Source organism: Amphiura filiformis, chromosome 4 (genome assembly GCF_039555335.1).
Source record: "Amphiura filiformis chromosome 4, Afil_fr2py, whole genome shotgun sequence".
Lineage (NCBI taxonomy): Eukaryota > Metazoa > Echinodermata > Ophiuroidea > Amphilepidida > Amphiuridae > Amphiura > Amphiura filiformis.
Window position 1 is genome coordinate 62,094,871 of NC_092631.1, and position 17,006 is coordinate 62,111,876.

Here is a 17,006-nt window from a genome sequence, read left to right on the forward strand (position 1 = left end):
TCCCGTCTCCCGTCCCTTCCTTATGTATGATAAACATGTTTTTCTTTATGTTATATACCTACTTTTCTGTTAGTGTTAATTTGTATACCATGATAGCAATCTGGCTAACAGTTTTGTGATAATTATACTGTGCGTAATGCATTAAGTTGATTAGATTTTGAAAAAATACACGGTTTCCAAAAAGTATATTGATTCATTTAGCATTTTCAAGGCATCGAGATACCAGTATGACTATAGTGTTCAATTTCCATGTTAAAAAAGATACATTAGAAATGGATATTTTGCATCTCGCAGTTAAGAAAAAGATAACCATGGAGCCTGTTATTACCAATTACGCTGTGAATGTGACACATCTTTCTATAAGCAAGCACCCTAATGGTTTACATTTATCTTTAATTAGTACTAGAGTGACATACCATCAATTCTACCGCTGAATATTTTCCATTCATGCTGTCTATTTTATTCAAATCAAATTACCGCATTCAAATGGATGGCGAAAACATTAAGCAATAAAATTAGCTCAGGATTTAAATTACTTCGTAGCTGATTACAAGCCGAACCGTTTGTGGATTTGCATTTCTTGTTATTAAACTGATTTTGATTGTATTAATTTTATGCAATTTAAGTCCATTAATAACTTGAATACAATACTACATGTTGTACAAATTATCTTCGTGAGACACGAATGAAAAGCAACGTGACACCAAAACTGCCAATAGTATTATATTAAAGCAACAGTTGCTTAACGAAAAGGGAGAGGTACCCCAGAAATCATGGACCGTTGATAAATCACAGGTAGACGGTACACGACGGTACCTGGTGCAAAGAAATGTAGCAAATGTGTAACGATTGACCAGGATAGGAAACAATGGCGTAGATTTGTTTTTGGCAATAATGGGGAGGGGGAATGGGGTTGGAAAACATTTGTTGAAGTATAGTGAATTCAGCCCCTTTTGGCGACATAATAAGTTTATGGTACAAATGCGAAAAATCTTGCCATTTTGCTGCTAAACTATTGAAATAAATATTCAATAAATTCGCGCAAAGCGCATACAAATTTACACTTTTGGGACTAATTGCGATGTGTTTCTTCCATGTATTTCAATAGTATTATTTAAAATGTCACATTAAGAATACAGTTTAACGTTATAATTCATGAGCGCCCTGGGCAATAAATTGGGGCCAACAATTCACAATTTCAGACGGCAACATTTTTTTCCATGTAGCACGAAATATGATTTCTGACATTAACTGAGGTGACGTGTATAATGTATGCTTATAAACTATTTATACTGTTTTATTTTATTATATTTTTTTAATGTATTTATTGCAATTTATCATATACAGGATATAAGTTCAATATTTCCACAATATCATAAAAGGAATTTTTTTTTAAAAAGAGCAGTGAATGGCTGGAGTGAACAGGTGCTATTGCTATGCACCAGGAAGACCGCTCCACCAAATCCAAAAAGAAGGGAGGAAAAAAATAAACCAGAGGATAAGTTTTAAAGGCTTCTATGTCAACGTCACGAATTGTTCCTTCATCGTAGGTGGTTTACAGTAGAGTAATTTTGAATAGATAATCTAAGACTGCGAAGTAAACTGCATTTCGAAATATCTCCATTAACATTGTTAAAAAGTTATTTTAGTTTACCATTTTCCACAAGATTTGCTACAGAATTAATTAATTTCACTTCTGTATACTCAAAACTGTCTCTGTCAGCACAACTTAATTTTCAAGTTTATCTACGTCATTTGTTGAGCTCACTGAAATGATTTTATTAAGGAATAAGTAATAAGTTCACAAGCGATATTCTAGTAAATCGAGCAATATTGATACATTAAAATTACTCGAAGAATCGTTTTAATACAACAGCTCAAATCAAACTAATAGGTTTGTTGCAACTAAAGCCACTTTTGTTTAATTTGACCACTACGACCACAACAATCAGGCTCGCAACCTTGATTTTTATAATCAGCATTCTTTCTAGAGTCTGTGATAAAGCTCAAAAGTTCTTAAGGGCTCGGATAGCAACGTTTGCACGGTATTTTTTCTGCGACATGAGAACCCCATGTTCCAGAAAAATATTGTGTAAACGTTGTTATCCGAGGCCTTAAGCTTTAATGCTTCAAGTACAATGAAGACGTGAGGTTTAGCATAAGGTACTCAATTTAAAGTTTGTTGTGAAACTAATTAAACTAAAGCAGCAATTTACTTTTATTTAATTATGTAAGTTCCAAAACTATACTCTAAGTTTATACTTCTTGACAAAGAAACAAATACACTAACGAACCCACAACAAACAAACAAACAAACAAACAAACAAAACTAGTTGAGCACTTTGTACTATCCTGTGCTGTCCATTTGATCTATTTTGTTGCACTCAATAATTAATAAAATTATGAATCCAATCTAATAAATACGATCGTACCTTGTAATCAAGCATGTCCCATCTCCCATTGGAACCTGCTTGAACTCAGGCGACAACATCTCATCACAGTCATGGTTAACGACCTCTTCAACTGATTGTGTTGATGTGTAGGTTTCCTCAACCGGATGTTCTACTTGGAACACCTGCTCGCAAAGGTGTGGTTCTTGACTCCTGCAAATACGACACACACAAAAAAAAAATAAAACTATCAACCCTCTAAATCTAACTTCTATAATCGTAAATATACAACCCTTTCTTTGTGGATGCATTCAGTGAACTAATCCATTTCCCACCCAATCACGAAACCAAAGTGCTTTGGGTTTTCACAACTCTTTGGTCTGTAAATTGAACCTTTAAATTAACCCTTTAGCTATTTAACTAAAAAACTGTGACGTGTGCCTCTTTATATCAATTCATCAGTGGCACATTCATAGCAATACATCAGTAAAGTAGATTTCTTTTTTACATGGGCGATGTGATTGAAAAAAAAATGAAGTACAGTGAATCCATCACCTTTTGACGACAGAATAAGTTAGGTACAAATGCGGGCGAAGCGAGCAAAGCAAAAAAAATTTCATATTGATGCTAAAAGAAACGTAACGATTACAGGGTTGAGAACCAGAAAGCCTTAACTCACAATGTAAACCATTGTCAGTTAAGGCTTTCTGGTTCTCAATAGTGTTTTACTTACCCTACGGATGAAGTCAAAGTAAGCAACGCAAAAATGATGGTCAACGGCGACGATGAACATGATGACATCGTCATCATTGTGGCAATAAAGCCAACTCCTAAGTTCCAAAACTAAAGTTCAATTAATTATGTATATGTATGCTCTTTGTATTATATTCAGCAATGTGAAACCGCGATACACTGCAATTATTACATACACTCATTATTATATATAGGGTAGAAATTGCTAGCATCAGCTTCTTTTGCAGATTTATTTGCAGTCTATCAGCTAGAAATGGCGTGATTGAAAACTCCAGATGGTTTGCAGGAGAATAAACATAAACGCTAATCCAAGTCTGTTGTATTATTTGAACATACTGTGTTTTAACTATTTACAATCCGGTTTGTCTGACACGTTTCATTGTCTTATGTAGTACATGGCGCTAAGGGGTGATTTTTTTTTTTGGATATTTTCTTCTATATTAGTGGAACCAACGTTTTTTTTTTTTTTTACACTTCAAAGAATAAAACAAAAAATGATTCCGTTTTTCTATGCCCCTATGCTTCCCACGAGGGGTCCAAGGTCATAATGGGGCCAAAAGTTAATATCTGTTCTATCATGCTGTAATATATCTCAGATTGTTAGGAATAAAAAAGTTAATTGTCATATTGCACTTGGATACTTAGTTCATGAGTTATAGAGTATTAAAATAAAGTCAAATGTCCAATATCTCATGCACAGAAGCCAAATTTTCAAAAGGCACCGATTAAATCAAAATTTGTATAAATTACTCCTCTCGGCAAACCAAAAAGGAAAATAATTTATTTGAGAAATAGATAACCTCAGAATCAAATGAAATTATGGGTCAAATGTTATGCTTGTACATATTTCTGTTGGGAAAAATCCATATCTTCAATTGATCGTCGGCTTTTCCTCCCAGCTACATACACTTTAAGAATATATCATTAGATTTATAAAATTTACATCGAGGACTGTTATTTATCAAAAATTTGACAAATATCAAATTTTAATAATTAGTCATAAAATTGGTATTATATCGTGAATTTCAAAAAATTAAAATTATTTGATATCATAAAGACATTCTTCGTATTCAGAATGCAATTCGATATGTCTGATGTGCTCTCATGTCCTACAAAAATACTGTCGAAACGTTTAAAACGCTCATTCAAGATCGGGGGACACGACAATACAAATATGCACTTGAATTGTGAATTATATGTATGTTTAAAATTTCTAATGTTAAGGGGAATAATTAGAGGCCAGTTTCGATGAAATCGGACTATTATTGTAATTTTGACCTATTCGACCTTGTAACTCCTGCACTAAGCTTTCATTCCGTTTGATGATAGGAGCAATTTGAGATAAATTACAACATAGTGGGACTATATTGAAATTTCCCCCACAGTGACCTTCGCCCCTCATAGGAACCACAGGAGGAAGATCTCAAACCCGTAGCGCCCTGTACTAATGTACCGGTTGAAGACTTTCCAATACATTAGGCTAACAAATTGTTATGTCTCAAAGCCAGCCCATGACAGTTTTAAAAACGGATGGGGAATGAGTATTTTTTTTAAGATTTTTTTTAAAGATTTTGAATTAAGATGTAATTTTCGAGTGTTAAAAAGTACGCAGGATAAAATTGGCAACTTTAATCATGACAAGGAAACATTTTGCAGGGATCGGGTTAAAGGTAATGCTGATATCAAATATTAGAAATGCATTTCATGGTCATCTGTAAGGGGTATGCGGATTCGGGGCTCAAACTCGGTGACGATCAACTTCATGACCAGGGAACATCTCGGAACATTTTGCAGGGGTTAGGTCAAAGGCCATCTGGGGTCAAATCTTAGAATAGAATTTTCTGGACATCAAGGGCATAGATCTCAAAACTCTGACGGATCATGATGATTTTGTGCATCTGAAAGAGTGCATTGTGAAGTTATTAGAAATTGTGAAATTGGCTTCTCAATTGTATAGCGTCAATTTTGAAATTGAATTTAAAAAAAAGGGTAATAAAATCATACCTTTAACTTATATAATGATTTATATTCATACGTAGCGGTAAACGTAAATAGGAAGTAATTTAAGACTTCTATGGTACTCAAATTTCACTCACCGGATCGCTTTCAACGGGTCACTAAAGCGTTCCGGTGAGTAAAATTTGAGTACCATAGAATCTTAAATTGCTTCCTATTTATGTTTACTGCTACGTATGAATAGTTTCACCTGATATTAGTGGCATTTAACTGTGAGAGTTCTGAATATGAGAAAATTGCACCCGAAATTAGCCATTTTCTCATGGAAACCCGTGTAATACATAATCAGTGGTATCGAACCTAAACAATATCTGCGCATAATTTTAAGGTAAAACAAAATAGTACCATAACATTCTAAGACTGTAAACATGAGTTATTAAAGGATTTTAGTGGAATTTTTTGGTTTTGGCCGCCATCTTGGATGCAGGATAAAACTGAGCTGGCCCGTGGGCTTTTTATCCTTTAACCCAAGCAACACATGTGCTAAGTGTTAGTTTTGTATGGGATGGACCTCTCTATATTCAATATTCTTAAACACTTGAGAACGTTCCTGCAATCTCATTGGTTCTTACCCGTGTGATATGACACGATATTACACGGGTCAGCGCGTGTGCATCAACGCGATACGCGTGCTCGCTATTTGAACCAATCGGAGATGCATATCAACAACTGATCGATTGATCGATTTTAAGCCCTAGGTAGTTCCTTGTAAAATGTAGGATTCAATTTGATTAAAATATGTAATACTTATGATATTTATATTTGAATTGAAGTGTAATAAAGGTATTGTTTTTAGCCGCTGTCATGTCGTGCATCTATCGTCTCATATAACACGGGCGACATCATTATTTTGGCGTAAAACAACTCGGCTTCGCCTCGTAGTTTTACTTAAAATAATAATGTCGCCTGTGTTATATGAGACGATAGATGCACTCCAGTGGCTAAAACCAATACCTTAATTCTCTAATTCACGCTACCTGTGCATACGTTTTCACACCTGGGCCCCCTACACCGTTGCATTTTTAATCACAATACATCGCTTTCTTTGACAATATCATAAAACTACAGGATCGGTTTCCGCATCTCATAAGTTATTTATATGCAATTTGTTATGTGAGTGATATACTAAGAATAACGGTAGTGTTGTTGATGTATTCTAGACCAGCTCTCATAAGGTAATAGAAGCAAGGTTAACACGCTGAAGCGAAAATAGATTAACGAATCCAATTTTGTCTGTTAACTTAAGTCAACGTCAATTAACATATACCCGTGTAGCATAGCTTTATAGTCAACATTAATCGAGCATTGACATTTAAATGTAACCCTTTGTCTGCATCAAGTTTGTAAACATAATGTTGTTTTTCTGAAAACAAATATCGTAGGGAGAAAAATCATAACACATCTAAAGTAAAGGTCTGATGCCCCAGCATACTTTCAAGCGGCAGCAGGGCGTTTCAAGCAATGACAAGCCTTGATTGTGTCCGTTTGTCTACAATACGCGTGCGCCGCGCCGCTCAGCGGCAAGCGGCAGGGTAGTATGAAACCAGCTTAAGAATTCTTAGTGGTATATAGTAAGAGTATGAGACCCAAAGGAAAACATTTTTTTTGTGTTGCAAGTACTTAAAATTTGTATCACATTCGTGTTTTCGGTCTTTAGAATTTAATTTATTCTGGAAAGCGTGATATCTACGGATGATGGATAAACGTAGCTGATATTAGAGAAATAATATAAAATGTATCATGGGAATAAGTGGTTCCTGAATTTTATGATTTCACGAAATTGATCGTTTTCAGGGCTCCACAATCGGTAAAACTAATGAATTAAATTGCTTTAATAATCTCCAGACTATCACCTTTCAGATGTAGTCCGGTATCTATGGGAAGTTAATGATGACCCCCACAAGGTTAAAGGTCAACACAGTGGTTAAATTTCAAAAAAAGCATAGTTTGACCTGTCTGTGACATACCGTTCTTGAGTTATAAGCAAAAAGGTCAAATCTTTGGGAGTGGTTAGTTTTTTTGGCCACACAGGGACCAAAAATTTGCAACGACATTGGTCTTAAATTGCTTGTCATGTAAACACAAATCAAATAAGGAATGGTTGTAACCATGTAGGATGTTTCGTTATATGGGAAACATCACAACATAGGTTGTGGTCAATAGGTTGTAATTGTTGGCCAATTTTGTCAATAACAAATCATTTTAAGGGGGTACCCCTCGATAAATTTGTGTCTATTTTTGCATTTTTCTCAAAAACTAATAAAACACTGGTAACAAAAATTATGTATATTATAGGGGCAAAGAATCCAATTACTACACTGGAATTTCAGTGACCCAAGACAAGCGGTTTGTTATTTATAATAAGAAATAAGGTACCGCTAGGATGTACCTCGTTTCGTATCATATATTCTGAACCGCTTGTCTTGAGCCATTGAAATTTCAGTGTAGTACTTGGATTCCTTGCCCCAATAATATACATAACTTTTGTTACCAGTGTGTTATTATTTTTGAGAAAAATGCAAAAATAGTCACAAATTTACCACAGGGTGTAGTACCCCTTAAACAGTGCAAATGATTCCTTCTTTGAGTTGTTTTTACATGACGAGCAATTTGAGACCATTTTCGCTGAAATCTGAGCATTTTTAATTTTTGGGCCCTGTGTGGCCAAAAAAAAACCTGACTACCCACATAATTTGACCTTTTGCTTATAACTCAAGAACGGTACGTCGCAGGTAGGTCATACTTTTTCTGAATCCGTGCAATGAGAGGAATAATTTGGTGTGCTTGTTAACCAGATTTGAGCAACTTTAAAATTTGACCACTGTGTTGACCTTTAACCTTGAATATGGCCGGAATGCTGGGAATTATTTTTTGTTAACATCTTGAATGTGTAATAGGACCATAAAAGGAAGCTAAAGAGTTCGTTTGGTAGAGTAGAGTACGGTACTGTGGGGGTCATCATTAACTTGCCGCAGATTACCGAACTAATGCACTATGATTTTTAGGTGTGCAAAGTTTATTTTCTGGACAAAATTGGTTTAGGTGGCCACGTGCGGTAATAATGATTATATTTAATAGTGATTAAATTAATGATGATGATGGCCATGCATGAATAGATTATCTTGAAACTTGGGACTTGCTATGAAGAGAATATTAATTACGTGTCACCCGGTTTGACTGGTGCCATCAATATCTATTGGTTATAGTAATTATTTCTATTGACAATGCATCCATCACCCAAAGATCAACTATTTCCCATACCTTCGTTATACATGCGGTTTGTCATAGGTTGAGCTAGAGTAAATTAAACATCGGGGCGTGCTTCAACGCGATTAAATTACACCTTAAGACATTGCTTATTTGATTTTAGTATAATATGCATTGAGATGAATACTGGGGGTGAAGAACTTTGTGTTTTCTACTCACATAGCGATTTTTCTCACGAGACGAAATATGCCAGGTCAATCGCAAAATTAGGCTGAGGTTCTAGTATACTCACTATACTATTATATATCAGAATATCACCCTACGGTTTTGGGACAGATACATCCAAGAATCACAGTCAGTGAAGACGTGGATATGATACTCGAGCTACATGTTGTGTATTTTATTGTTTTACTTTTGTGAAATATTTCAACAAGTGTTGAATACCCGGGTTGGACATGAGCTGTGCTTGATAATTGTATGCGTGGAATAACATAGAGTTTGGATACTCTTGGTAGATATTCCGACTTATATTAAACTACGCCGTCAATACGAAATGCGAGCTGCATGTTGACACAAGAGAACTATTTTCAGGAGTGTTATTACGTACACATGAAAGCCTGGATTCTATTATTCATGTTGAAAAATGTTGCGTCTTTGTGAACCCGATATTCACCTCAGGTGGTTGGCATAAGCTTATCTGATGTTCTGTTACGTTCAGGCTACACACATTATATAGCATCTCTCGGAGCATAAATTTATGCGCTTCTCTGCAATCGCTGGTATTATACTTGATATTTAACGTTAATGACGGGTGTATTCTACAGCTGGCAAAGCAAATAAAATAAATTATGTGCAATTGCAATACTGTGCTTACGAGTTGAATGGCGCATCGCTCAATTGATTACATAGCCGTATAAGCGTTTTGATTCTCTATTTCCATGCATTTTATATTCAACAGAGAAGATATTGGTGAGTTACGTTGAGTGTGATAGAAGTATGCTCTCTTAAACTCGTATTTCTTACAATAGAAAATGGATGGTGTGCAGTATAAAGCAGACAACCAAACAAACGAATTATTTAAGCACAACACTGGTGAGGCATCGTTTGTTTTTCATGACTACCCACAACGAGCAATCGTTGCATCGATTTTTATTATCGCTTCAATTGTAGGGACATGTGGAAACAGCCTGGTAATACTTGCTGTGATATTATCACGAAAATTGCGAAATGCTACCAATGCATTTGTAGTGAATTTAAGCTGTGCTGATATTCTGACATCTTTGATAATTCCTTGGAATGCTGTTGCGTTGCTTTCCCGAAGTGGTTGGCCAATATCACCATGGGTGTGTTCATGGGCTGCAGGGGTATTATTTCTTTGTGTTGGGAGCAGTCTATATAGTATGGCTTTAATCGGGTTAAATAGGCTTGTTTTAATAACACGACCTAAACAAATGTACAACCAAATTTATAACGACAAAACTTTAATAATATGGATCGGGTCAACGTGGATTATACCATTTTGTATCGCAATTGTTCCACCTTTGTGTAAAATCGGTTCTTTAGGGTATAACAGCAAATACAGTAGCTGCTCTGCTCAGTCAACGGCCCCTCACACCGACATTTATGACGCTATTATGGCACTCGGGCTTTATCCGCTCCCCTTTGTTTTAATTATAATCTCATACGTTAAAATATTTCTTTATGTACGTAGCCACACAAGAACAATGACAGTTCGTGTAAGCAAAGACGCGTCGAATGAAGCAGAAAAGGACATGGTAGTTACAATTAAAGATCCAAATAGATCGAGTACGAAAGATGTTTTTAAAAAACGTCAGATGCAAATCACAAAAAATATGTTTTATGTTGTGTGTGCATATTTTGTATGTTTTACACCGTACGGTTTATGCCTACTAATCGACTCAAGTGATCCAGCTATACCATACACCGCAGCTTTGGTGTTAATTAACGGGTGCATTAATCCATTCTTGTACGGAACAAAACATCCCATGTTTAAAGAAGTGTTTAAACACATGTTGAGATGTAACTTAAATCAGATACCTGAACAATCAAGCCTCCTCCGTGTTTTCACCGGACGAAACTAATTGGTTTGACTATCTTATAATTATTTTCAAGCTGATAAATATTAAAAGTGTATCCCAGCAAACACAAAAATGTTTTGAAAGTTCTTACAAGATATATTTTCGGTTTTGGTTTAGGTAAAAACGTGTTAATAACTTTAAATGTTATAAAGTTAAACGTTATATAAAGGTCATGAAAACATTTTGAAACGTTTTGTATGAAAACACACTACAACAATAATTTTAAAATGTTATTATACACTATTTTTTGCAAACATTTTTGCCAAATATTTTGTCAACACTGAAATAACATTATGTTAAAATATTTGCGGTAGGTTATCAAGATGTATTTTATAATATTATGAAAACGTTTTATACTCTCTATTATTATACCCTTTATATAATCCCACATTTAAAACATTTTATAACCTTCCGCGAATGATGTCAAAAAACATTGTGTGTTTGCTGGGATATTACTATTGGAATTAATGGGATAGACAAATTGCATGACATCGTTGCATAAAAACGCACCCGATTGTATGAACATATTATCTGCATTAAAGTAATAAATCTTAAGCATCCTTTCAGAAGTGTAAACAAATTTACGTAACTGTATAACCTAAAGTGTAGTATCTTGCGTGTAAACAGGCAACATGGATACTGTAACAGAATAATCAGCTTTGGTTATTAACCTTACCTTTAAGCACGCTTAAAAAGTGTACAATATTATCATGAACAAACATATTCATGATATTGAAAGAAAAAAATAAGTATAAAGTGAGTTAATTTGTGCGTACGGACAGAAACGGATGCTGTTACATGCATTTAACCGAAGCTTCATATTTATCAACACTGCCCTTTTTCCCAATTTTTTTTATATGAAAAAAGCACCCAACGCTTTCACTTGGATCACTGATAGAGCCTTTAAAGTGATACAGATAAAGGTTAGCAATCAACCTGGAATTATTGAAACTTTTGGGCCTCATTACAGCTAAATCGTTGGTATACAATAATTTAAGGTAAGGGATGGCATCATATTGGTCCGAATATACAATTTTGTACTGCTTGCTGATTGGGCATTGAAAGCTTGACTACTATTCATCAAGGTGAACACCGCTAACAGTAGTGAATAGCTTAGTTAAGCATCCTTTTCGAAATGTAAACAAATTGACGTTAATGTATAACCTATCTAAAATGTTGTATCTTGCATGTACCCAGCAAACACAAAACGTTTTAAAAACGTTTTATACCGGTTATATGTTTGGTTTTGGTAAAAACGTTTTAATAACAAAAATATTTTTAAAATTTTTTAAAATATAAATGAAAAAAAATGTTATTGTAAAATTTATTTTGCAAAATTGCTTTTGCCAAATATTTTGCCACCACGTAAATAAACATGTTATCCACACCGCAGCTTTGGTGTCTTTATAATTATTTTCAAGTTGGTAAATATTAATGAGTGGTCCTAAGTTTATTTTTCGGTTTGGTTTAGTAAAACGTTTAAAACTTTAAATGTTAGTTATAAAAGGTCATGAAAACGTTTTCTCAAACATGAAAAACACACATAAACAATATTTTTAAAATATTTGCAGTAAGTTATTATAAAATGTTTTTGAATGTTATGAAAAGTTTTATACCCTACATATACCGTTTTATAACCCGACATTCAAACGTTTTCTGGTAACTTTTTTTAACCTTTTGCGGATGGTGTCGAAAACGTTTTGTGTTTGCTGGGCCCCGCAAGCACAAAAATGTTTTTAAAATGTTTTATACATGTTATAGTTTGGGTTTTTGTTTAGATAAAAACGTTTTAATAACATAAAATGTCGGCTTATATAAAGGTAATGGAAATGTTTCAAAACGTTTTGCATGAAAACACACTACAACAATATTTTTAAAATGTTTTTAAAATGTTATTGTAAAATATTTTTGGCATACATTTTTTTGCCAAATATTGTGTCAACACTTCAATAACATTATGTTAGAATATTTGAAGTAAGTTGTCAACAAATGTTTTTGAATTTTATGAAAACATTTTATACCCTTTGTATGTCTTTTATATACCCCGACATTTAAACGTTTTCTGGCAACCGTTTTCTAACCTTTTTGCGAATGATATCGAACACATTTTGTGTTTGCTGGGTACCAAGAATAACAAGAATTGATTTAGGCAAATTCGTTAATTACCAAACCTGATAAACCTGCTTCATGATATTGTAATGTTAATGTTGACATCAACACTATAATTATTGCAACTTTTGGGCCTCATTACAGCTAAATTGTTGGTCTAAAATATTTAAGAGTAAAGCGAGCTTCAGACTCCGAGTATTGTACGTACAATATTGTATGTACAATATGTACGTTATTTAATCTATTGCCAGTCTATTTCCAGTAATGTTTAAGTTCTAACGAATGTTTGATGACGAAAAATCGATAATATGTTACATACAATATCTAGCAGAAATATATTATCGATTTTACGTCATCAAACATTCGTTAGAACTTAAACATTACTGGAAATAGAATGGCAATAGATTAAATAACGTACATATTGTACATACAATATTGTACGTACAATAAAAAGTCTGTATACTGCTTTAAGGATGGTATCATATTGATCCTAATATACAATGTTGTACTGCTTGCTGATTGAGCATTGAAAGCTTGACAACTATTCATCAATGGGAACACCACTAACAGTATGGTGAATAGCTCATTTAGTTAGAGCGTTACACACGCACTGGTTGCTGGTCCAAATTCAGTTTCAGGCAATTTCTTTGCTCCCGTGATTAATTTGTTATAATTTACATCAGTGCGTTTCATTTCTGATCCAGTTATCTGTATAATAACTGTTATACCATTACCAGTATATGGCATCAATTTGGTGAATTAAACTGTGACGTCAGATTTATGTAAGCTCAGTTTTGGACAAAACAAAAAGCTAGACATCTTGTATTTTAAAACTTTGATCAAATCTTAGAATACACCAAAAATGTTTTTAAAATGCTCAATTGTGGAAAAAAAATCATTAAAAGCTTGATTTTTCCCCAGATTTTAACCATTTTTGGTCAAAGTGGATAATTTTGTTAAAAAACAAAATAAAGAAATGAGTTTTAGATCTTCAATTTTCTTTATCTTGTCCAAAAGGTTTAGGTCAAAATCATGCTTTTAATGATTTTATCCAAAACTAAGCATTTTTAGAAAAATCTGACGTCACAGGTGGATTAATCCAACTACCGTTAACGTTCGCCTAATGGCGCTATGGGCTCCCTTGACATAACTGGAAAATTAGACATAAACTAAAAGTGCCCTCCCATACAAATCCCATCAGCAAATAAGGTCATGTACCCTTAATTCTTGTTGGGAAGGAGCTCTCTATTAAGTACATGAAATTTACCCCAAAGGTAATCAGCCCAGGTGCGAAATTAGGCGAATGTTTACGGTATTGCCATTCTAAATATATAATACATAATATATTTATATACTTAAAGCCATATTATAACATTTCTGTAAAAATAGATTAGTATTTATTTTCCATAAAATGTTAGCTTTTACTGTCAGATATGCCCCCTTTTAATTTTGAGCCGAACAAGCATAGAAAATTGGAATTTACTACTAGCGGCCATGCATGTTACTCCCGCGGTTGTAATACGGTACGATCCTTTGGGTGTGTGTGTTTGTGTATCCCGCACGCCGTGTACGTACTGTGCATACGTGTTCGACTAATATTTCCATCGTAATAATAAAACGTCGGTTCCATCGTTTTATTCAAAATCTCGGATTTTGTAAAAACCAGAATTTAAATTTTTTTGAGGGTGTTCTCCTCAGCAAATGTTAAAATATGGCTTTAAGACCAACAAGTTAGGGGTGATACCAATCTTAAAGTTGAAATAATATTGCGCTGGATTTTTTAGATTCTACAGTATTAAAATTAATTATGTCAAATATCGTAGCATTTTTATAACTTTGAATTTGTATAACTTTTTAAAAATTTTAATCATGGGTAATTGATCGAAGAAATGCGTATAACGTGGTATTTGAATATTGCACCTTTAAATACATTTAATCAATATGCTGTGTATACTGCAGGAGTGATCACGGACAGTTGTACAAAGGACTATTTGTGTGTAGATTTGGTTTGCATTGGTCAAAAATGTATTCTTTTATTATTTGAAAGCTATTTACGTGATCTTTGCATCTGTCACTTACGTTTGAATATTCATGTACGGATTATCAAAAAAGCTAATGCTCCATGTTTGTCTGTAACATCGCATTAAAGATGATTTGTTTTATTAATAGTTTGACCTTTGAATACATTTGTTTTGACGTAAAAAAGCATTATAAGAATAAAAGAAAAGCGTAATAACTTTGGGCCGTAAAAAGCTCTTAATGTACATTTACATTGTTACCTAAATTAATTCGCAAATAACAGTAAAAAAAATTGCAGGGGACGCACATATTACAAAACTGGTCAAAGATAGTCAAATGTGTTTTGTGTCCCATGCAAAAGGAAAATACATTTCATTTCAATTCATTTCATTTCATTTCATTTCATTTCATTTCATTTCATTTCATTTCATTTCATTTCATTTCATTTCATTTCATTTCATTTCATTTCATTTCATTTCATTTCATTTCATTTCATTTCATTTCATTTCATTTCATTTCATTTCATTTCATTTCATTTCATTTGGCTGCGGTCCGGCCGCAATAATGTTCTCCATTCACCGCATAGTACATGGCGTTCTGTAGTGATATTTGAGTTAGCTTTTTGTCTTGCTACATTAATGGAACCAATTTTGCATCCTTACACCTCAAGTGATAAAATTATAAGTTGTGCAATTTTTTTTCTTTGACTCCTATGCTTTCCAGGAAGGGTCTCAAGGTTATAATAGGGACAACATTTAAAATTTATCATGTTGTAATATACCTCAAAATGTCTTTGCTAGGAATAAAAAGGCCAACTGTCATATTGCACTAGAATGCTTAGTTCAGGAATCATAGGGTAAACCTGGTCAAATGTCAAATGTCTCATGCACAGAGACCAAATGTTCTACATGAACCGATTCAATCCTAACTCTCGGCAAATGAAATGGGAAAATAACTTGTTTGAGAACTGTATAATTGGATGAAATCTTGGGTCAAAAGTTATGCATGTACGTATTCGACTTTGGTTACATAAACTCTGAAAGGGGACATGACAATACAAATTGTACTAAAATTGTAAAAATGTGATATGTTTGAGATTTCCTCTGTTAAGGAGAGTAATTTGAGACCAGTTTCGATGAAATCGGACCATTTTTTAAATTTGACCTCTTTGTATGAAATTTTTGACATAATTATGACAATTGACCTTTTTATTCGTAGTGATGAGAGGAACAATTTGAGACACATTAGGAGCTATTAGGCTGCGATCACATAGAAGTATACGATATACGCTCATTCGATTAGGCTGAGTTCACATTGTGCTGTGCCCTGAGTAATTTAATTTAGTTAATTAGCTTTGTTTACAAGCTGAAAGTATTTCATGAGATGGGAAACCCCATTGCACTTGCAAGAGTTGGTGTTTTAAGTCATTTTGGGACCCCCCCCCCAATTATTGTAAACAAAGTCAGATTTATGTTTGGAACTTGGAAATCCCCAGTTCAGTGTATTGCACTATAGGAGAAATCCCCAGGAAGTGATGTAATGAGAAAGGTTAATGTGTATAATTAATCTTGGGAAATCCCAAGCTTGCATCATCTGTAAAGATGTGAATGAAGTGATGGTTTATTAATAGATGATGGGTTTTGCATGAGTACTGGCTGGAGTTTGGACTTTACAGAATCTCATGGGAGATTGTAAAACTCCACATGTGTGTGTTGGTCTTCGTGCTTCAAAAAGAAGTACATCTTCACCAGTTTACATAGCCAATAATTGAGCTATTTTTAATACAGTAACAAAGGAGATTTCAAGTACACTAATGTGCTCTTCCTCATCAAAAGATTAAAGGTCTTCTTTCGAATTGCTGGTGTTTGCTGGGTTTATAAAAACCAACACATCTGTCAAATACAGCAGAGCAGTGTTAAAGAAGCCTGTTCCCTTGAGAAAGAGTAATTGGTGAAAGAAACACCATTTTGGAGAAAGCGGCGCAATTAAAGGAGATCATTGTTTGGAGGAAGCAGCACCATTTTTTGTGTGAGGATTTTATACGCAAGGATATTTATAAGTGCAAGTGTACAAAGAACTTCGCTGATTTTCGCAGGACACGTGATTAAGGATATTTACATCAGCCGTCCAGAACATTGCAAGAACTCTGTTATCGTCAAGAAGAAGAATGCTGGCTAAGTACTAATAAGTTAAAATATTATTGTGGCTGTGCGATTCTTTTTTTTGTATGTGCATTTGTTGTCATATATTGTACCAATCATATCTTGCTTTCAATTAAAGACTCCAATTTTGTCAGTTTAATCAAGCAGTGTATTTGTGTTGTGCATTCGTGTGATTTCGGGTAAAAGGTGATTTTGGCCTTGAGTCCAGTACGACTCGTAACAACATAATATATTCTTTTGTGAACTCAGCC

General features: G+C 34.1%; 1 protein-coding gene across 1 annotated transcript; it reads left to right on the forward strand.

Moving 5' to 3' along the window:
- The first annotated feature begins 8,644 nt into the window (after nucleotides 1-8,644).
- Nucleotides 8,645-10,661, forward strand: LOC140149899 (melatonin receptor type 1A-like). The gene has a single exon (XM_072171916.1). The coding sequence runs from the start codon at nucleotides 9,398-9,400 to the stop codon at nucleotides 10,466-10,468; it is 1,071 nt and encodes a 356-aa protein (XP_072028017.1). The 5' UTR covers nucleotides 8,645-9,397; the 3' UTR covers nucleotides 10,469-10,661.
- Nucleotides 10,662-17,006: the final 6,345 nt, after the last annotated feature.

Coding starts and splice junctions, on each gene's coding strand:
- LOC140149899 (XM_072171916.1), top strand. CDS start 9,398: ATGGATGGTGTGCAGTATAAAGCAGACAACCAAACAAACGAATTATTT.